The 22,959-nt window shown below is 42.0% G+C and overlaps 1 protein-coding gene across 1 annotated transcript in view; it reads left to right on the plus strand.

Moving 5' to 3' along the window:
- The first annotated feature begins 644 nt into the window (after positions 1-644).
- The window catches only part of LOC115082246 (hedgehog-interacting protein-like), a 133,694-nt gene continuing 111,379 nt past the window's right edge, over positions 645-22,959 (plus strand). The window contains exons 1-4 of the mRNA XM_029586494.1: positions 645-719; positions 2,596-2,717; positions 17,256-17,379; positions 18,912-19,042. Of these exons, the coding sequence (XP_029442354.1) occupies positions 17,303-17,379; positions 18,912-19,042 (208 nt within the window). The 5' untranslated portion in view covers positions 645-719; positions 2,596-2,717; positions 17,256-17,302. The remainder of the gene's footprint in view (positions 720-2,595; positions 2,718-17,255; positions 17,380-18,911; positions 19,043-22,959) is intronic.

The raw sequence follows: 22,959 nt of genomic DNA on the forward strand, positions 1-22,959 counted from the left end.
TTAAAAACAGGGTAACCGCAGCCGCACTTTACTGTATCGGCCTGTTAGTGAATTAACAATAACCACGGTAACACAACTGGGAGGCTAAGATAGCAGCGGTAGGATCAAGAGCGGCATGTGCAATGGGGGGGGGCAATGGGTGACATAGGGAGGCGGGAGGGCAAGGGAAGAGTTACAGGAGCGGGGGGGGCTAAAGGGGGGGGAATAGATTCTAAATGGTATAATGGGAGGAAGTAGGAGGAGGAGGAGGGAGGGAAGGGTAATGGCGGAAAGGGGTAACAGCGAAGGGGTGGGGTTAGGCAAATGCTTGTTTGAAGAGCCATGTTTTGAGTTTTTTTTAGATACATGGGGGTAACCTGCATGGAGCAGCAGTTACTACCATAAGAGACTTATAGAATGGATGGACCATTTGGTCTTTTTCTGCCAACAATACTATGTTAGTATGTAAAATGATAAAGTGATAGAATGGCTCCTTTATGAAGAAAGGCTAAACCAGTTAGAGCTCTTCAGCTTGGACAAGAGATGACTGAGAGGAGATATGAGTAGAAGTTTATAAAATGATAAATAACATGGAACAAGTTAATAAGGAACTGCTGTTTTCCTTTTCAGACAGTACTAGGATAAGCGCCACTTCAGAATAACTGATTGCAGCTTTAAAATGGCTTTAAGAAATATTTTGGAGTCAGTGTACAATTAAACTGTGGAATTTGTTGCTGGAGGTTAGTAGTATAGCTGAAAAAAAAAAAAAGATTTGTATACATTTCTGGAGGACAGGCTGATTAACAATTCTTAGCCAGATAGACTTGGGGGTGACTATTTCTTACTCCTGTATGTGAGCATCTGAGCAACAAAAACAGACTTCCCCATTATGATCAGGCAGATACTTGCAAGTGACCCCAGTTGTCTACTGCCTGAGGTTCCTCCCCCTCCCCCCCCCTATTTTTATGTAAACCCCACCCAGATGGGCACATATAATATGGGAGGGTCTGACACCGGAATGAGCCGAGTGCCAGTCTCTCGGGATGGGTTCAGTAGAAATGTGGGGTCATGCAGATGGGACGATGGACCTGGACCAGAGGTGAGGAGGGTGTGCAACAGGTCTGAGCTGATTAGGGACCTCAAGCTTATAATATAGAGAATGTCCTCTACGACCACCCCCCCCCCCTCCCCACCCCAAATGCTATGCCCCCGGCTCAAGTCCCACCACACCAGAAAGATGGAGTTCACTCTACAAATGTACTCAAAAAACTTTTAGTTTCCAGCCGGTACCAACTGTCAGAGTGTATAACAGCAGGCTGAGAGATAACACTGATTAAATCAGAGTGCGTAGGTTTGTCCAGCTAGGCTGAGGTTGTTACAGAAAAATATGGAAAGGGTTAAACATACTAAATCTCTAATAGGCTACATACATCTTCCCCCAGGTTAGGAAAAGTTAGATACAAATACTTTTCACACACACACACACCCCGTGTTACGCCATCACGCTTGGTGAGCACAGCATCCAGTCCTTTACTCCTCTGAAGACTCTGGTTATCACAGTCTCAATACCAAAGCTGCCACTCATGAATATTTCAGTACTCACTCTTGGACACATTGTAGCTCTCTGTAGACCAAGTGGACCCTGCTCTGTTTCAAACCCCATTTCTCCGCAGCTCTCACGCAAGTAGATAGCCAGGTGCATTCCTTGCTGCCTTTGGCTCGTACTCTTCTGAAGCTCTCCAACTCAAATTAAAGCACAAAACCTGGGGAACCTCACCCCCCACCAACTCTCATTCACATCTTGGGCCTACCGACCCAGTCCCTTTGGTTACATCCTACCTAATGTGCTTGACATTTTCTACATCATAGTTAATTTATAAATTAAGGTTTGCTAAGATTTTTTGGTTTACCTTTTGGCACTGTTCTAGTCAGACATCAGTAGAATTAAAGGTCACCAAATAAGATGTAGATGATTCCTTTTTTATTGGACTTAGCTTAATACATTTGTATCTAGCTTTCAAGAGCTATGCCTCTTTCATTAGGGTTAGTGGTTTGTTTGGGTTTTTTGCATTAACCTAATGAAAGGAGCATAGCTCATGAAAGGTAATCACAAATCTGTTAAGTTAGTTCAATAAGCTAATCTGTTCTGTCTGCATAGCTATACTGAGACAACTTTCATCTTCTCTGCTTCAGGAACTTGTCTTTAAAAGACTATATGCAGAGCTCCATTTTGGAGCAGTGCATTATTTTTTTAGCCCATTTGTGCTTTTTTGCTCTTTGTGAGAACCCGTATAAGTTTTTCAATGGCTTGAGCTTCCTTGTTTCCTCAGAAGTTGGAAACACTTCCTTGTGTGACTGAAAGGATGTTCATGTGAATCTTCTGCCACTTCATGACTTGAAAATATGCCTTTGGAGCAGAAATAAATAGCATAAAATATAAAAGCAACTGTAGAATCTGTTATTAATTTGGGTCCATGAACGTCAAAGAGGCAAACTGGGCTAACCAATGAGGCAAAACTGAATGCAGTCAAGCATCCACATGTGATCACTGATGTCTGTACTTTGCCGGCTATTGTTATCAGTTACAAATGTTATTGCATATATTTTGCTGTACAGGTGTGCAGTGGATCATCAGCCAAGAGATGAGAATATCAACCTGACAATACTCTGCACAGATTCAAATGGAAAGAACAGGTCCTCAGCAAGAATCCTGCAGATAGTAAAAGGCAAAGACTATGGTAAGTTCCCTATGGCATAAAACCATTTATTGTTCCTGAAGTTAATGCAAAGGATATTCATTTTGTCAGCTAGTAGTGATTCTCAGCCTGTGGCTGAGAAGCGAAATGCAAGGTCACAGAGGGTGAATATTAAAACTATCACTAAGCAGATAAGATAACTTGGTTTTACCCAGATATCTCAAACCAGTTAGTTATCCAGCTAAAAGCACAGCTGATTATCTGGCTAAACCTATCCAAAGCTTGACCGGTAAGATTCAGCTAACTTAACCGGTCAGCTGTGAAAATCTGTGCTAACCAGACAAATCTTTCCCTCATTCCTTGTACTTGAAAGGCACAAATCCAAGGGGAGGGAGAGGAAGGAGGCAGGGTCACAGCTCCACTCTAATCCCCCCTCCTCCTGCACCATGGCAGAATTCCTCAAGAGACAGGGGGGGCCACTGCTCCCCGATTTACATTTACATTTGTTAAAAATGTGTTATAGTCTCCTAACACAGAAAAGGCCTAGGCAACATACAAAAAATAATTCGTAAAATCAAATAAAACAGACTGGACAATAACATAAATAAGATGGCTTACTGCGAATGCTGTGATGGTGAGGAAGCTAAACCTAGCCCCAATCAGAAATAAGGTTTTTTAAACAGAAAGTTTTTTTTAACAAGCTTCTAAACATTTTTAAATGATCACACAGTCTAAGTTCCATAGGGATAATCCACCATCTGAAAAATATTTAACCCCTATCTGCATCCCTTAGAACCCCCAAACTTTACTCTGCCATGCCCCCAGCCAAGCTGGAGGGTGGACTCACTCTTCCCTCCTGCTGGCTGTGCATCTAGTATTCCTCTGAAAATGCTAGTAGCATCCCTGATGGTACTGTTGTCAGTGCAACACTGGACACTGAGCCAGCCGAAGGGAATAGCAAGTCCTCTTGCAGGTTTGGAAGGAGGGATAGAAGAATGAGTTTTGAGGGCTTCTAAAAGTGTAAGGGAGGGTATAGAGGGCTTTTTCAGTTAGGGAAGAGTCAGCAGGGGGAGATTGCGTGGGTGAGCTGTTGCTCCCTCCTTCTCCCCCTCTGACCTTCTGCCCTGGTGTGGGATGTGTGGGGTATCTGGCTGACTACATTTAGGCCTGCTATGGCAGCAACTAGATTTGGTCAGCCAGGTTAGGTGGGTAGTGCTGCAAATTGGCACTGGCCACCTAACTTTCTCACACCAACCTAACCTTGCCTCAAGGCCTGCCCAGAATTTGTCCAGCTATGATCAGCTCCCAAATGAAATTTAGAGGGCTAAATTTAGCTGGTTAGCCTGGCCAGTTTTCAAAGGCTTTGATCTAGCTGGCTAAGTCCTTACTTAATCACACACATCCCTCTGAAAATTAACCCCAGAGGGTTTGCAAGTGGGTCATGAGATGAAAGAACAGTGGGGAGAAAATCTGAAAATAAAGCACAGAACTATCAAGGTGCCATCTGTTCACATTCATAAACCTAAAATGATTTATTCAGCTCTGCTTGGGTTATCTAAAGTATGTGAGTTTCATTTTTGGATTTTTACTTATTACAAAGTCAAATTTCAGAAACATAGCAAATGACAGCACATAAAGACCAACTGACCCATCTAGGTCTTCCCAGTTGAGATCCTTCTCTGGATTTCTACCACTTTGAGTAGATGTGCATTGAGATTCCCGTAGTAAAAACCAACACCAGCTCTCACCTTCCCCGTCTTTTACCTTTTTCTAGCACTGCCCTCCATATCCGTCCCATGTTCAAATGCTGTTAAGTGCTGACCTCTACTGGTAGACCATTTCTTATAAGATCGGTTCCTAATCTAACACTCAGACCCCATTCTGTGGTACTCTTCTTTTTCAGTTATTTTTCGGCTATAAATTCTGTTAATCCTCTAAATCTTACACAGGTTATATTCATGGATCACCACATCTTCCATATCTTACTAATGCGTTTTCTAATAATCCACACAACCACCAGAATTAGTGAGGCTGTTGTCCACGACATCCAGGCTCCCCATGCTCATTGGTTTTGGGGCTTTAGCCGTGTCGCTTTTGTGTACATTACCCCAACCTTTTTGAAAGCCTGTTGCAGCTCTACCATTGCTGTTAGGGTTATAACTGCTGCTCCATGCAGGTTATCCCGTTGCTGTTAGGGTTGAAACCATGATTATTTCATTCAGGTTACCCCAGTGTTCTTGGTAGCCTGGTGCAGCTGTATCACTTCTCTCTCTCCACTGGCTTGTATTTTCCCATCTTTGGCCTTCTAAAGTTTCATACTGAACAAGCACTTAAGCCTCCTACTTCTGATATCCTCTACCTACTTTTACCACTACACTCTGTGTTTGTTCCAAGCAGGTTTAAATTCTGTCATGGTTTGGGTTGCAATTGCCTCTGCCAATAGGCTATTCCAGGTATCTACTACCCTTTACATAAAGAAGCATTTTCATGTTTTCTTTGTGCTTTTTTTTCCCTGCAACTTCATATCATGTCCCCTTGTCCATGAATTGCCTTTTCTGTGAAAAATTCTACCTTCCTATACTTAATTGAAGCTTGTCAAATTTTTCAGTGTTTCTAGCATGTCCCACCCTTCCCTTCTTTCCTCCAGCAAGCAGCTTTTAAGAATCTTAAGCCTTTCTCTGTAGGGTTTATGTTGTGAGCCTTGTAACATTAGTAGCCATTTCCTTCAATACTTCCAACCTATCAATAGCTATTTGAAGATGCAGCCTACAAAACTGAACACAGTACACAAGATGGAATCTCACAATTTGCCTATGCCTCTTGTTCCAACTACTAATATCTCTACTTCTGCAACTGAGCATTCTGTTAGCTTTCTCACTTGCTATATTCTGTTGAATGACTACCTTCAGGTCATGTAAGATAACACCTGGATCTTTCTTGATAGTTTCTAGTTGACCTTCTCATTGGTATGTGGCTAATGGATTTTTGCGACCTAAATGCATTAATTTATAATTTCGTTCACTGAAGTTCATTTTTCAAACCCTTCCAAATATAAATCCTGTTTTATTTATAAATCACTAATCCTTTTGCAGCCAAAAGCAATATACAGAACACACATACAATATGTAGAAGTACATCAGTTACTTTAAAATTACCAATAAAATTAACGGCAACAAAAAAAAAAAATCCCCAAAAAATCTTTCCCATAATGAAAGGTAAACTGAATAGAGAATATTAATCCTGGTGTTTAACAAATGCCACACTAAAAAGCATTAAAAATTACCTCTGTCTAAATGCCTGATCAAATAAGCATGCCTTTTCGTTTTTCCTCAAGATAATCTGAAATAAAATGGAGCTCTCTGGGTAAGCTATTCCAAAGTTTGGGTGCCACATGAAAAAGGCTCTCCAACTTGTGTTCAAGACAGCTTCATTTCACATACTAAAGGCGCAATACTCCACAACACAAGCCCTGAAATACAATGGTGCCAGCCCATTCAAAACCTTAAAGGTCAGTGCTGAGATCTTAAACTTAGACCGGAAACCTATCTGCAACCATTGCAGTGAGTGGAGAATTGGGGAAATATGTTCTCTACAGCTGGATCCTATATGCGATCTAGTCCTATTTTTGAATTATCTGCAGTCACTTTTGCACAAACCAACCATCAACAAATTATAGTAATTCAGCCAGGAGAAAATAAAAGCATGTATTAAAGATATAAATGTTTGCTGATCTGAGAATGAGCGGAGGCAACAGAGACTGCACAACTGAAAAAACACCTCTTTTGTCAAGGAAGCAATCTGGGATTCCATTGAAAATTTTGAGTCTAACAGGACTCCCGAACTCTAAGCCTGAGAACACAAATGGACCACAGTACTATCTAATGTAATAATAGTATTTCAATCATTTCCTGCCCTCCAAACTGTGCAACCTCCATCTTAGTTGCATTCAGAGGAAATTTTCCTTTTTTTTTCCACATTCTCTTTCATTTTTTCCACTTCAGGTTTGTCTACTCCAGAGCTTCCCAAACTGTAGGTCATGACCCCAAATGAGGTTACAAAACTTTTAGCTGGGGTCATAAGTGACTCAAACAGCAATGCTCTTCAGGCACCAGCAGCAGCAGCAGCATTAGTAATGGAAGTCATAGTGGGGCCTTTGAGCCAGCATGCACTCACAGACCCTGCAGTGGCACTGCTCTCACATGAATTTCTGTGATAACACGAAGCCCTATATGAGGAGGGATAGGGCTGGGCCTGTGAGCTTGCAGTGGCTCAGCCTCATGCTGACATGTCAAACTCAGCACCAACCATGAGGGGATGGGAAAGCTAAGTGTGCCCGGCTTGGTGGAGATTGCCACTGCTCCTGTCTCCTCACTCACCACTGAACTTACCCAAGAGAAAAATGTTGCCCCTGTCATCAGCCTTCCCTCTCTACCCAATAGTTATCATTCATCGTTGGCCTGAGGCCCACAGGAAAATGCTGTTACTGATCCTAGCCAAGAGGATATTTGGAGGAGGGGCTGTTTGAAGGGATGGATTAAGTGCAGGGGGAATTTAACAGTTGGTTCAGTTGGCAGGGGGCTTCAGAAGCAGGATCATCTGAGCCTCAGGGATCTGTACTTGGACTGGAGCTTTTTAATATATTTATAAATGATCTGGAAAGGGGTACAACGAGTGAGGTGATCAAATTTGTGGACGACACAAATTATGCAGAGTAGTTAAATCTCAAGTGGATTGTGATAAATTGCAGGAGAACCTGTGATACTGGAAGATTGGGCTTCCAAATGGCAGATGAAATTTAACATGGACAAGTGCAAAGTGATGCATATAGGGAAAAATAACCCTTGCTGTAGTTACACAATGTTAGGTTCTATCTTAGGAGATACCACCCGGGAAAGAGATCTAAGTGTCATAGTGGATAATACATTGAAATTGTCGACCCAGTGTGCTGTGGCAATCAAAAAGCAAACAGAATGTTAGGAATTATTAGGAAGGGAATGGAAAATATAACGGAGGATGTCATAATGCCTCTGTATCGCTCCACGGTGAGACCGCACCTTGAATACTGTGTGCAATTCTGGTCACCGCATCTCAAAAATTATATAGCTGCACTGGAGAAAGTGCAAAGAAGGGATATCAAAATGATAAGAGGCATGGAATGGCTGCCCTATGAGGAAAGGCTAAAGAAGTTAGGGCTGTTCAGTTTGGAGAAGAGGTGACTGAGGGGGATATGATAGAGGTCTACAAAATCATGAAAGGACTTGAACAAATTAATGTAAATCGGTTATTTACTCTCTCAGATAATAGAAGGACTAGGGGGCACTCCATGAAGTTAGCAAGTAGCTCATTAAAACCAATCGTAGAAAACTTATTTTCTCTCAGCGCATAGTTAAAATCTGGAATTCATTGCCAGGGGATTTGGTTTCAGCAGTTAGTGTTACTGGGTTTAAAAAAAGGTTTGGATAAATCCTTAAACTGCTATTACGATAATTAATAAGCAATAGTAGTTTGTGATCTATCTAATGTTTGGATACTTGCCAGGTACTTGTGACTTGGATTGGCCCTTGATCTGACTCAGTATGGCATATCTTATGTTCTTAAGAGCGGGTATGGGAATGGGGAGAGGACTGAAGTGAGGAGGAGTGGTGCAGTGGGTGAGAGAGATGAGATAGGGTGAGAGGGAGAGGTATACAGAGCATCAGTTGGAAGGTTGTAAGAAGAGGTTGGATTGAGTGGTGATCAGCTGAAGGAATGCAAACAGGGCTGGAAAAGAGAAAGAAGCTGGGGAATGGAAGAGGGAATCAGCTGGAGGGGAGGAGTTTAATAAAGGAGGAGTCCTCTGAAAGGGGTGGAGATTTACAGAAAAGATCAGCGGAAGAGGGTGCAGTTTAAGAGAGGAGATCAGCTGGAGATTGAGGAGGGTCAGCGTGGAGAGATTGTTGGAGGGCGACCACTCGCCCTGCTAATCTGTTTTGGTCATCATCTGGGAGTCCTGTGGATTTTCAAGTGCTAAAATGGAGTCACATTGGCTGAAGGTTTGGGAAGCTCTGGTCTACTCTGCTACAGATTTTTGTATCATCTGCAAACAAATATATTTTATCCTCGAGTTCCACAGCAGTGTTGCTAATGAAGATATTGAAAAGAGCCTGCCCCAACAGCAAATCCTGGAGAATGCCATTGGTCACTTTGCTTTCACCTGAGTGGACTCCATTTACCAACACTCTCTGCATCCTGCTGAAACAGTTCCTCGCCTACTTTACAATTTTCTGGCTTACTAGTATACCATTCAACTCGCTTACCATTCTTCTGTGCGGTACAGTGTCCAAAGCCTTACTGAAGTCCAAAGAGACAACATGTACTGCACCTCCCTACCACTTACGTCATCTTATGAATAAACTCAAGTTTGTCTGGCAAGAACTTCCCGTTGTAAAACCATGATATGTGGTACCTGCAATCTACTTGTTTCAAGGTGCTGCTCAATCCTTTTCTTTACTAGCGTGTCCTTGGTTTTTTCATACTTTACTCACATTAGATTAACTAGTCTATAGTTGCCCGCCTTCTATCCCCACCTTTATGTAGTGGGACTACATCTGCTCTTTTTCAGTCCCGCGGATCCTCCCCCTGTCTTCAAGGAAAAGATGAATGCAACTGCGAAGGGTGCTGTCAGCATATGCTTGAGTTCATATCCCATCGGGTCCCGTGGCCTTATCCACTCTCTTTGTGTAAGTACTTCAAGTACCTCCTCCTGTGTCATTTGGTTTGCAATCATTTCACATTTATTAATGCCATTTCCCATCGTAGATCCGTCACCTTCCACTTATGCTTCTATCAAGCATAGGAATTTATTTAAGATTTCTGTCTTTTTCCAGTCTTCCTTTTAGTAAATCCCACTTTCCCCTTTTATCTTGACTATTGCCCCTTTAGCGTTTTATCTCATGAGGGTAAATTTCAAAGGGGCTTCTTCAGATAAAACTGTGCTTTATTGTACAACCCTTGAAACCTGCCTGCCCGATATAGTGTAAAATGATGTGCTTGCACCCTGTATGCAAGTAATTTTACACACATTGTGGAGAAGTATTGCAGTGGGTAGAGTCTGGGTGAGAACTGGATTTACGTGCATTTTCTTGGAAAAACTCCACGTACAAATTAGCAGGTATAACTTTTGTGTGGGGAGTTTTGCCAGGATAATTATAAAAGTGAGCTTACCCATGTAAATTCACTTCAAATACTAGTGTAATTTGTTCATGTAACAGCCTGCAAATTTATGAGAGATTTTATAAAATTATTCCCATGTGAATAATTTTTTTACATCAATGGAGAAGTTAGCCAGCGAATACAGGCATAAGTCACACTAGTTTCAAAGCAAGTTTAACATGAATAAGCCTGCTTTGAAACTTATCCTGGCAAAACCATTTGCACACAGTTACACCTGTCATTTGATGTGCGTCATTTTTCAGAGAGAACTTTTGTGCATGCTTTCTAAAATCAAAAAGCATGTGCCAAAGTCCCAACCCTGCCAAGACTTTATCCCTGGCATGCCTCTGTCCTATACCCAATAAAAGTATGTGTATACAGGGTGTAGGCATGTATTAATTGCTCAATTTTCCAAAGGGTCATTTCTGTAGGTAAGGCACTACTTTACTCTCAGAAGTCCCTTTGAAAATTACCCTCCCTATGTCTAAAGGATTTGCTTCTTTTATTGACTGGGTAATTTTCTCCCCTAATTGGGCCTTTGATCATCCCTCAATTTTTCCTCATAATTTTATTTGCTCTTCTTCACCTGTATTTTTTGTATATTTTGAATGCTAATCTCTTTTGCTATTCTTTTTACATTTGTCAGCGTACCTTATACTAAAATTTGTCACTTTCTCGATGCTCTCTTTTTTGCTGACCGAAGATTTTCCATACCCTTCATTTTGAATTCTTAAGTCCAAGATCTTAGTCTCAGTATCGTTTAGTTCAGGTACTATTCATATACTACAGTAATCAGTGGACCCTAAACATTTTCTTAGTATGAGGTTAGTGACACTGTCTCCATTCGTTAGTACCATATCCAGCATAGCCTGTTCATGGGTAACTGTTCTAATAGTTTCTAAGGAATGTCTCTTGTAGGGCATCCAGGACTTCTCCAATTATGCTGACATTGCGGCAGGTAGGTTCCACTTGACATTGGATAGGTTTAAGTCACCAATAAGGAGGACCTTCCCTTTACAAGCCTTCCTGATGATGTCTCTTACAATGTCTGAATCCATCCCCTTCATCCTGTGCTGAAAACATAGAACAAGACCATTTCAACCTATCTAGTCTGCCCATCAACAATAACTATTCATCTTTGCAATCCCTACCATTCTCTTATGTTTATCCCAAGCTTTCTGGAGGTCTGTATAATACTCCCATGCACATAAATTTCTCTTAGGATTTTCCAGGACAACCCACAGTAATTCAGCTTCTCCTTGCTCTCCCTACATTTCAGTGGCTACTTTTGTGTTCCTATTTTAAGATTTCCTCTTGTTCCTCCCCAACCCCTTTTTCTCTATGCTGACTCTTTCAAAGATGATTATAGCCTGGGATGATCACATCCCAATCCCAGTTTCGATTACCGTATTCTAAGACTCAGTGATTGTAACTCTATCCAAGTCTGCTTCTGTCATAATGGCCTCTAGGTCTGTAATTTTGTTAACCATAGCTCTAGCATTGGAGATAGATACATGATTTTCAAAGGCAATTATCTTTCTCCCTCTCTTTCTCTTTCTTTTTGGGTGGGAGAAAGAACTGGCAGTTTCCTCCTAGTTATTTGGACTTTCAGCTCAGTTGGAAACATGGCTGGTGCCATGAGTCTTCACTTACAACTACCCTGGGATTTTTTTCCATATTTTGTATCTTCTCCCATCTCACTTAGCCTAGTCATCAAAGCAACAATCTTTAGCCAGTGACCATGCACTGGGGCTCCTTCCAGAACCCCACATTCATGGGCCCCAGATCTAGCCACCGGGTGTTGCCATTGTGCAATGTCTAGGACTCCCTCCCTAATGGGCTGTGGATGCTACCTCCCCAACAATTCCAGTCCTGACTGGCTCAGGGAGCAGAACTGAACCCACTGTTCCAGTCCTACTATTCACTAATCCTATGATCCCAGAATGATCCCTGATCGCAAAATCATGTGAGATTTTGCCAATGAGGCCCAGGATCTCAGAAGGCAACATAAGCAGAGAAGCAGCATGATGGATGAATACAATCTCCATCCCTACCTGAAAGAAAGGAAACTTAACTTTCTGAAAGTAGCACAGCCACTGATTCAACTACATCATGACTCGCTGATTTTGTTTTATTTTCCTGTCATTCTTTGTTCTTTTCCTTGTGGGTTCTGAATTTATTTTGCCATTCTCCAAGTCTTCTTGCCTGGCCTGTTTTGTGCAACCTGAGTCTTCTCTTGGTTTGAGTCTGAGCTTGTCCTTCCTACATATCAGTTACTGTGATAGCTTCCCATAATCCATAACTCACATTGCCAACTCCCAAGAGGTTTTTTTTGTCTGATGTTTCATCCCCTAGTGTTATTATTAGATTAAAATCTGCTGCTGTTGGAAGTATCTATAGTTGCAAATTCTGACATGCAATATTTTTATTTATTTAGGCATTTTTATATACCGAAACATATTGTGTACACTTCATGTCGGTTTACATCGTATTTGTGGACAGTCTTTAATGACATGTCCTAAAAAGACATTAAAACAAATAAATAACCCTATAAATACTAAAACCATCTAAAAATAGTCTATACTTAATTTTATAAAATACATAAAATTCATCAATATCATACTATTTATAAAATAGGGTTTATAATAAACATTCTTTATGATAATCTAGCTTCACGGGGGAGTCGCTAAGAGAAGTCATACTACATTGTTGAAAGCCTGTGCGAACAACCATGTTTTTAGCTGTTTCTTAAAAGGTTGTATACTTGCCTCTAAACGTATGTTCAGTGGAAGAGAGTTCCACAGTTTTGGGCCGGCTATGGAGAGGGCCCTTTCCCTGACTGCATTTAGGTATGCTGATTTGGGAGATGGAACTGGGAGGATATGCCTGTACATATCTGAGAACCCAGAAATTGGAAGTCAAGACTTGATACTCTGGCCTCACTTGGATTTTGGGACTCTGCCCTGTCTTGGTTCTCTTCTTGCCTCTCCCATCACATCTTTAGAGTTTCCTCTAGCAGATCCTCCTCCTCTGCCATCCCACTATCAATTAATGCCTCAGAGTTCTGTTCTGAGCCTCTTCTCTTCTCCCTGTATACTAATTCCTTTGGTATCTGATTTCCTCTCAGGGATTTCAATACCTTTATCATACTGATGACGCCCAGATTTACCTTTGTACACCAGAAATTTAATCAAAAATCCAGTCCCAGATCTCAGTCTGCTTCTCTGACATTGTTGCTGCCTTAAACTCAACATGGCCATGACAGAGCTCCATTTCTTTCCCTCCAAGCTCATCTTCCCTCTTCCTCCTTTCTCTATTTTTCTGGATAACACAGCCATCCTCCCTCAGCCCAAACCTAGGAATTATCTTCAACTCCTCCCTCTCCTTCTCTACACATATCCAAAACTCTGCTAAAACGTGCCATTTCTTTCTCTATAACAGGGGTCAGGAACCTTTTTGGCTGAGAGAGCCATAAACGCCACATATTTTAAAATGTAATTCCATGAGAGCCATACAATATGTTTAAAACTAAATACAAGTAAATGTGTGCATTTTATGTAAGATCACACTTTTAAAGTACAATAAGTCTCTGAAAATATTACACCAGGCCTTAAGACACCAATACATCTCCTATTAGGAAAACGGACCAAGTCAGGCTGCTATAGAGTCCTACACAGAAACTACACGCCAGCAGAAAACCTCACCTGAATCACGTGCTGTCCCTCACCTAACATAGAATAAAGAGACCAAAACGCATAACAAGAAGCATGCAGACAAAAACTGAATTGGAAACTGCAACAAGCCAGAGTCTCTGTATGCAGTGTAACAAAGGAAAAAAGAAACATCATACATCCTTATAAAACAAATCAAGAAATATAAAATCATCAGCAGTAAAACTGTACTAACAAAAAGAACACATGTCGAAACAGCTGATGAGTGGAATATCCAATAATTAAAAACTCATATAAAACATTTCCAGATACCAACAAAATATTTCAAAATAGCAGACACAAAGATCCAGTAATGAAAAATAATAAGGATACAAAAATTTTTTTGCTCTGCATACCTGGGAACGTTTGATATCCAGGTGTCCTGAGATTGTTCTGAATTAGCAGGAGGTGGGGTGGTTTGCTTGGAACTTTCTCCTCTCTCAGTCACATACCAGCGCTCTCTCTCACACTGGCTCTCAATGACACACCTATACACACATGCTCTCAGTCACTCACATATACAAATGTTTTTTCTCTCTCACTTATATAGGCTCTTAATTACACATTTACACACATGCTGTCTATCTTTTCACGCTTACACACACACAGGCTTTCAATCACATAAATACATGCTGTCTTTTTCTCTCACACACAGACTCTCATTCACATGCTTACAAACATGTCCTCTCTTTCTCTCATTTACACACAGGCTCTCAATCACATACTCACATGCTCCCTCACCTAAATCAGCTCTCAATCACACACAGACACACATGGTCTCTCTCTCTCATTTAAAACACAGGCTCTCAATCACATACTCACATGCTCCCTCACCTAAATCAGCTCTCAATCACACAGACACACATGGTCTCTCTCTCTCTCATTTAAACACAGGCTCTCAATCACATACTCACATGCTCCATCACCTAAACCAGCTGTCAATCAGACACAGACACAACATGATCTCTCTCTTACTTATACACACAGGCTCTTAATCATACATACACATGATCTCTCTCACACACAAAGGATCTCAATCATACACACATACTCTTTCAAACAAACAGGTTTTCAATTACAAACTTACACATACAGGGTCCCAATGGTAAACTTACATTCATGCTCTCTCTCTCACAGGCAGGATCTCAATCACAGACATACTCTCTTTCACATATACAGGCTCTCAATCATTCACATACATGCAATCTCTCACTCACACACACAGGATCTCAAACACACATGCTTGCTCGCTCATTCACTCTCTCTCTCCCCCCGGGAACTCGCGGCAGCAGCAGCCACCTCCCAACGCTAACCTCCTTCATTTTCAGCCCTCGCGGAGGCGAAGGCGGAGTCCCATCCGCCGCGGTTGAAGATTTTCATTTTCCTCCGAGCCGCGCTGCAGTCTTCTTCCCGCGCAGGCACCCGATGCTCTCCACTTCCTCTTCCGGGCCGCGGGAAGAAGAGAGCACCGGCGTGCTCTCTTCTTCCCGCGGCCCGGAAGAGGAAGTGGAGAGCATCGGGTGCCTGCGCGGGAAGACCCGCGCAGGCACCCGATGACTCCAGCGCTGGCACCCGGCTGACACCCGATGACTCCCGCGCAGGCACCCGGATGACTCCAGTCGGCGTGCTCTCTTCTCCTCCCCCCCGCGGCCGGAAGAGGAAGTGGTGAGCATCGGGTGCCTGCGCGGAAGAAGAGACCACGCTAGTGTGGTCTCTTCTTCCCGCGCAGGCACCCGATGCTCTCCACTTCCTCTTCCGGGCCGCGGGGGGGGGGGGAGGAGAAGAGAGCACGCCGGTGCCGCTGACTCCAGCTGTCCTGCCGCGTTCCGCCCGGGCTGACAGCATTTTAAGCCCGGGCGGCGGAGGACCGGGGAGCAGCTGTGTCAGCCGGGAACCGCAAAGTATGGCGACACGTGTCTGCGAGCCAGATGCAGCCCTCAAAAGAGCCATATCTGGCTCGCGAGCCATGGGTTCCCGACCCCTGCTCTATAACATCGCCAAAATCTATTCCTTCCTTTCTGATCATACTTATTCAGGCTTTCATCTCTTCCCATTTACTATTGCAACCTGCTCCTCAGAGGTCTCTCAGCGAGCCATCTCTCTCAACTACAATCTATCCTAAATTCAGCTGCTTGACTTATCTTTAGTCAAAGTTGCTATACCCATATAACTCCTCTTCTGATGTTGCTTCATTGGCTCCCTATCTGTTCCCACATACAGTTCAAGCTCCTGGTACTTACCTACAAGTGCCTTCTCTCTGCAGCTCTTCCCTACCTCTCTTCTCTTATCTCTCTTTACATCCCTCCTTGTGTTCTCCGCATCAGATAAGTCACTTCTATCTGTGTCCTTCTCCTCTACCACCAATTCCCAACTCCGTGCTTTCCACCAGGCCGCACCATGTGCTTGGAATAGAATGGTGCATCATGCTCCTCTTGCCTTGTTTAAATCCCATCTAAAAACTCACCATTTTGAGGCTGCTTTTAAATATTAAGCCTGATTATCTGTCTTCAGCTTCATTAACTAACTAATTTTAATAGTTTTCTTATCATATGAAACTCCCCAAGTCTCTTGATCTGTATGTTTGTCTTGATTAGAATGTAAGCTGTATTGAGCAGGGATGTTCTCTTTATGTGTTATTTGCATAGCACTGTGTACATCGAGTAGCACTCTAGAAATATTAAGTAGTAGTAATAGTAATATTTGTTTCAAGAATGACATTGTTGTGCTCTTATTTTTCTGCCAAATTCTGGTGATATATAATACAGTTTCTGCTGGCTGTGAAGAATGTTACAAAACTCTATAAATATTTTTTTAAAAACCTGATAGTCAGTTGTAGCATTCTGCTCCTTGAAGCAAAACATGTTAGTGAAAACAATTTTCAGAAGTATCCAAAAACAGTTTGCTCTAAATGCCACCAAGTCTTTATTTCAATGGTGTGTCCATGCGTATACCTCTATAGAATGAAGAGGGTGCTTTCTATATTTCATCCAGGGGAGGGAGGGTTGCCAGACTCCTACAGCAGTCAGATGTATGCATACATATTGCCTGCTTAAAAAGCTTGCCGTGTGCTCTCTGTGGACACGCATTTCAGTAAGTAGGACCAGAACCAGTAGAAACTAATTTGATGGAAAGTGACTTGTGACAAACTTCAGATCTGGCTATTTCGCATTCCTGACCAGTGTCATTTTGCTTCTGCTACTGTTATAATAGTTTTTCACATTCCTCTGGCAAGAGAGCCATGCCATAAAGTTAAACAGTTTTGGCAGCCTAAGGCTGCAAGTGAGACTGTTCTTATGATTGTAAAAGTACCTCAGTGTGCACTCATAATAAATGCTAATCTGGACAAGAGGAGTGAGGAGCAGAATGCTGGAAAAGGGAATAGGTTCATGAACTAATTCAGGGTTCATGTATTTTGCACAAGCTCATTGAATTAGTTCACAAACCTCTTTGCAAAATAATTTGCACATTTATACAAACAGGATATTCCAGCATCTCCTCAGGTAGCTCAGACAGGGGAAGCAGCCATCTGATTGACTGGTGATGGCTGATTTCAGATCAGTAAACTACAATGATAGAAGCCCTTATTAACTCTTTATGTTGTTTTTTAAATTCAGGTTTTTTTTTTATTTTTAAGAAATGAAATTGCTTTTGACCTAATGCTGTGACAGTTCCTTTTTAGAAAGTGAGCCTTCGCTTTTAGAGTTCAAGTCATTCAACAGTGGCCACATGATTGGTGGATTTATGTACCGGGGCTGCCAGTCTGAAAGGCTGTACGGGAGCTATGTGTTTGGAGACCGGCATGGGTAGGTTTTTTAAAGAGGTTCATTGTATAAACTCTTTACAGCTTAGATAACTTACACGGGCATCACGAAAAGACCGGGAGAGGTGAAAGGCAGGAAATTCAGCTTATTCCACATTTTCCCCAAATATCATCAGTATTTTGGAAACAGGTGCTTACTCGTCTATGTTACAGCACTTGCGAGATATTACTCTGTGATCTCTCTGCCTTAGCAGGATGTTAAGACCTCCCCAGAACCAATGCAGTTAATAGAAATCTGTGGTACATGTCTCCTATGAATAAAAGGCCTAGAAGTATTATTCCATGGCATTAAAAATGATCAGCGCAATGTTTATTTCCTCAAAACTCTTCAAGGGTGTACTCCCTAGATAAAGTCTTATGCTAGATGGGTACCACTTGCATTTAATATTGCTTGTCCAGTTTTGCTGTCTTGAGAGGGGGTGGGAGAGAAGTGGGAAGGGCTTTGACTTTTTGGGCTAGCATCACTTGCACTAACATAAAGATATTGCAGGCACTGTGTTGATTGATGCAGTTCCTTACTATTTGAAGGGCAGTTTTCAAATGGCCTACATGCATGCAGACATTACTAAGTATTTTCAAAGTGAACTTAACATAAAAGTTCATTTTGAAAATACGTGGATAATTGACCAAATGTGCGCACACATTCACTGGCATAAAGTCAGACCTCCTCTTTGGATGATGTAAATTATGCACATACACTTAAATGCCTACTTTTTAAAGTTGAGAAGTATGCCAGTAAGTGCCAACTCCGCCCCCCACCCCCAGCTCTGCCTCCAGATTAACTCTCCTCAGTTTTCTTCCTCTACTTTTGTGCCGAAAATTGGGTTTTATGCACGTAAGTTGCCTTGAAAATTACCCCTTAAATATTAGTGTCATCGACCCACTGTTAGTTAGGAAGTACTTTGCAGGAGATTTAAGAGCAGGATAAGCATATCATGTTTTGGAGGTGACGCACCTGCTATCCATGGTGAATATGGAAATGCAAAGCCCTCCACCCAAAGACGATTAATGGTATGATAATGCCAGTATTAAATAAGACCGTGCACTCTGGCCAGAGAAACAGAGAGAGAGAGAGAGAGAGAAGCCAAATGGCATCTGGGATGGAGGTGAAATAAAAGCCAGTGACTTGATTCAATCCAGTCACATTGACCTTGCCCATGAGTTTCATAGGGTTCTTTAGGCTCTGAAAAGGTAATTGCAGGCAGGTGGCTCTAAGGGAAGAATGACAGACTGTATATGTTGAACTTAGCTTTACAGTCCTAAGATGCATTCGTTAATAGAAAATGACAAAAATAAATGGTCATGCCATGTTTTCAGTGCTTTAGGTTCTTTTGTTATACAATCAAATATTTATACAGAAGGATGAGAAAGGAATACACATCTTTTAATATGTCTAATTTTGGTCACAGGCTTTTTTGTTTTAACTGTTTGTGATTTTTAAACTTATTTGACATTGTTTTTTTGTCTTACTGCAAACATAGTAATATATTTATCTTTATGTGTGTTTGATTCCAGAAATTTTTTACAACTGCAGCAAAGTCCTGTGACCAAACAGTGGCAAGAGAAACCATTATGTCTTGGCAACAGTGGTTCCTGTAGAGGCTTCTTTTCTGGTCACATTTTGGGATTTGGAGAAGATGAACTAGGTAGTATGACAGAAACAAGACCTTACCAAGATGCAAGTTACATGTTAACTTTCAGGATACATAGTAGTTGATATTTACTATGTGACAAATTTAGAATGGCTTTGCTTTCTTTTAATCTCTTGCATGTCTATGCATAGGGGACTTGCAGGTTGAAAAGAAGGGTGGAAGAACTGAGAAGCAGACTTAGCTAACAAGGCTAGTGTTGCATTTTTCCATTTTTTTGCAATGTATTTCTCTCATGCTTGCAAAATTAATAAGAATGGCATCACATAGCATTTGTGTTCAAATGGCATGAATTTAAGTAGGTGTGCAGTTCCAAAGCATTGCAGCAGAGAAAGATGGATGCGTGGGGGGGGATGGAATTAGCCCAAAATGAGTACAAAGGCTCCACATTTCCTATGCACTCTGTGATATGACATCCTGTGATGGGATGCACTCTGTGATGTGATATCCTGTGATGGGAATCCTAGAATTTGAACCTGTAATAACTTTGGTTCCCTAGTAGGGATGCTACTAAAGAGCTAAAGGAACAGCTCCCCTTAGCTGAGCTAGTAACAGAAACCTACCTACTTAGGCCTGGTTGCTCACATCTATCCCTTTATTACTCCATCCTGTCACAGAGAGCAAGCTACATATGTTCTCATCGAAGAATTTTTGGATGATCACCAACAAGTTGTTTGTATGTCTGACTGAAGCAGCTATTGAAATCATTTACCAAAGATGTTCCTTTCGTCTACATTTCGTGGGCTTCCAGCTGCATTCTGACCCCCTCTGATTTGATCAGAGAGCCTCCAATGGCTTGTAGGTTCACTGGTAACTGGACAACAGTGAGGTCAAGAAAGAAGTGTGCCTTATTGCACACCAGAAGTGTGCCTTATTGCACACCAGAAATACGTCTAGTAACTTGTTTATCTTTTTAAGTTAACTTTTCCTGCAAAGATGTATTACACTATTTAAAATTACTATCAATCCCCAGACAAGTAAATGGATATAGTTAAACTACTACTTTACCTTCCCTGATCACCATGAATGTAAATGATCACTGTACATGGCTTCAAAAGGATACATGTAATCATTGTTTTATGGGCTTTGAAATAATTAAGAGGGAGGGGTTGGGCTTCCCTGTAGCAACATTGTTGACTCACATATGTTCAGGTGAGGAAGTATTGCAACTATAGTTTTTGTAAATGATGAATAGTCCATAAAATATCTTGAGAATAATTCTGAGCGCCAGGGCCGTGGAACCAGTTCCCCAGCCTCAGTGGGGTAGAGGATTCTACTCCCGTTACTTCCTCATTCCAAAGAAAACAGGAGGTCTACGTCTCATCCTAGATCTCAGAAATCTCAACAAATTTTTGAGAAAAGAAAAATTCAGGATGGTGTCTCTAGGAACCCTGTTACCTCTACTTCAAACAGGAGATTGGCTCTGTTCTCTGGATCTTCAAGATGCTTACGCTCACATTCCCATATTCCCTCCTCATCGAAAATACTTTTGATTCCTAGTCGGTACTCAACATTATCAATACAAAGTTCTACCCTTCGACCTTGCCTCAGCACCTCGGGTGTTCACAAAATGTCTAGCAGTTGCAGCAGCTCACTTGCACAAGCAGGGCATGCACGTATTTCCTTATCTGGACGATTGGCAGATAAGGAGTCCAACCAGACAAGGAGCTCTCAATTCTCTCAAACTCACAATAAATCTGCTCCACTCCTTGGGATTTCTCATCAATTACCAGAAATCCCACTGTATGCCATCTCACCTGTTGCAATTCATCGGAGCAGAATTGAACACCATAACAGCAAAGGCTTTTCTTCCACAGGACCGTGCACAGACACTAGCTTCTTTAGCAAGTTCTCTACAAAGGAGCACACGAATAACAGCGCATCAATGTCTCACCCTATTGGGACACATGGCCTCCACAGTCCACGTCACTCCTATGGCCAGATTAGCCATGAGATTCACTCAATGGACACTCAAAAGCCAATGGATACAAGCCATTCAACCAATGTCTTACCCTATTCACATAACGCAGGAGCTACAGTCTTCACTCCTATGGTGGACGAACATAGACAACTTGCTCAAGGGCCTGCCCTTTCAACAACTGGCTGCACAAGTAACGTTAACTACAGATGCATCCACCTCAGGCTGGGGAGCACCCATTGGCCATTTACAGACACAAGGTGCTTGGACAAAACTCAAAGCTACATTTCAGATAAATTTCCTAGAGCTTTGAGCTATAAGTTATGCGCTACATGCGTTCAAGGACTGCCTTTCGCACAAGACTGTTCTGATCCAAACGGACAACACAGTAGCCATGTGATACATCAACAAACAAGGAGGTACGGGCTCGTATCTCCTCTGTCAAGAAGCTGCATAGATTTGGGACTGGGCCCTGACACACTCAATATTTCTCCGGGCCACTTATCTAGCAGGCATTCACAACATAGTTGCAGATTGCCTCAGTCATCAGCTCCAACCACCCGAGTGGTCTCTAGACCCCCTAGTGTCAACCAAGATATTCCAACATTGGGGACAACCAACCATAGACCTCTTTGCGTCACATCTGAATCACAAAGTGCACAATTTCTGTTCTCTACACAAACAGCAGAACCAACCAGCCAAGGACGCATTTGCTCACCCTTAGAACTCAGGCCTTCTATACGCATATCCTCCGATACCGCTTATAACCAAAACTCTAGTGAAGCTACAACAGGACAGGGAAACCATGATTCTCATAGCTCCGTACTAGCCTCGACAAGTATGGTTTCCCACACTTCTAGACCTCTCAGTCAGGGATCCAATTCGTCTGGGAGTATCTCCCACTCTCATAACTCAGGATCAGGGGCGGTTGCGCCATCCCAACCTTCAATCCCTATCCCTGACAGCGTGGATGTTGAAAGCTTGATTTTGCAACCACTCAATCTTCCACCGAATGTATCTCAAGTGCTTATAGCTTCACGTAAAACTTCAACACGAAAGAACTATTCTTCAAAATGGAAAAGGTTTACTTTTTGGTGCAGCCAAAAAAGTATTGATCCTTTCACCTGCCCCACTACTTCTTTACTAGACTACTTATACCATCTTTCAGACTCTGGTCTCCAGACTTCATCCATACGGGTACATTTAAGTGCAATCTCAGCTTATCACAACAAGATGGGAGATGCACCTATATCATCACAACCTCTTGTCAGTAGATTTATGAGAGGGTTAACTCACATTAAACCACCAATTCGGCCACCAGTCACAGAATGGGACCAGAATCTGGTTTTAACAAGGCTCATGCATTCTCCATTTGAACCCATGAATTGCTGTGATGTTAAATTTCTCACATGGAAGACTATCTTCCTCATAGCCATTACATCAGCTAGAAGGGTTAGTGAGTTACAAGCACTTGTCACATACTCACCCTATACAAAGTTCCTACATGACAGAGTGGTTCTCCGAAACACATCCAAAATTCCTTCCCAAGGTACTTACGGAATTCCACTTGAACCAGTCCATAGTTTTACCCACATTCTTTCCAAGGCCTCATTCCCATCCAGGAGAAACAGCCTTACATACCTTGGACTGTAAGCGTGCACTAGCATTTTATATAAACCACACTGCAGTCCACAGGAAATCTACTCAACTGTTTGTCTCTTATGATCCCAACAAACCAGGTAAAGCAGTGGGTAAACATACTCTATCCAATTGGCTAGCAGATTTGGTGAGAGAAGTAACGGTGGTGGGGCCACTTGGCAACAGTGATCATACCATGATCAAATTTAAACTAATAACTGGAAGGGGGACAATAAGTAAATCTGCAGCTCTAACACTAAATTTTAAAAAGGGAAACTTTGATAAAATGAGGAAAATAGTTAGAAAAAAACTGAAAGGTGCAGCTGCAAAGGTTAAAAGTGTTCAAAAGGCATGGACC

Source organism: Rhinatrema bivittatum, unplaced genomic scaffold, assembly GCF_901001135.1.
Source record: "Rhinatrema bivittatum unplaced genomic scaffold, aRhiBiv1.1, whole genome shotgun sequence".
NCBI lineage: Eukaryota > Metazoa > Chordata > Amphibia > Gymnophiona > Rhinatrematidae > Rhinatrema > Rhinatrema bivittatum.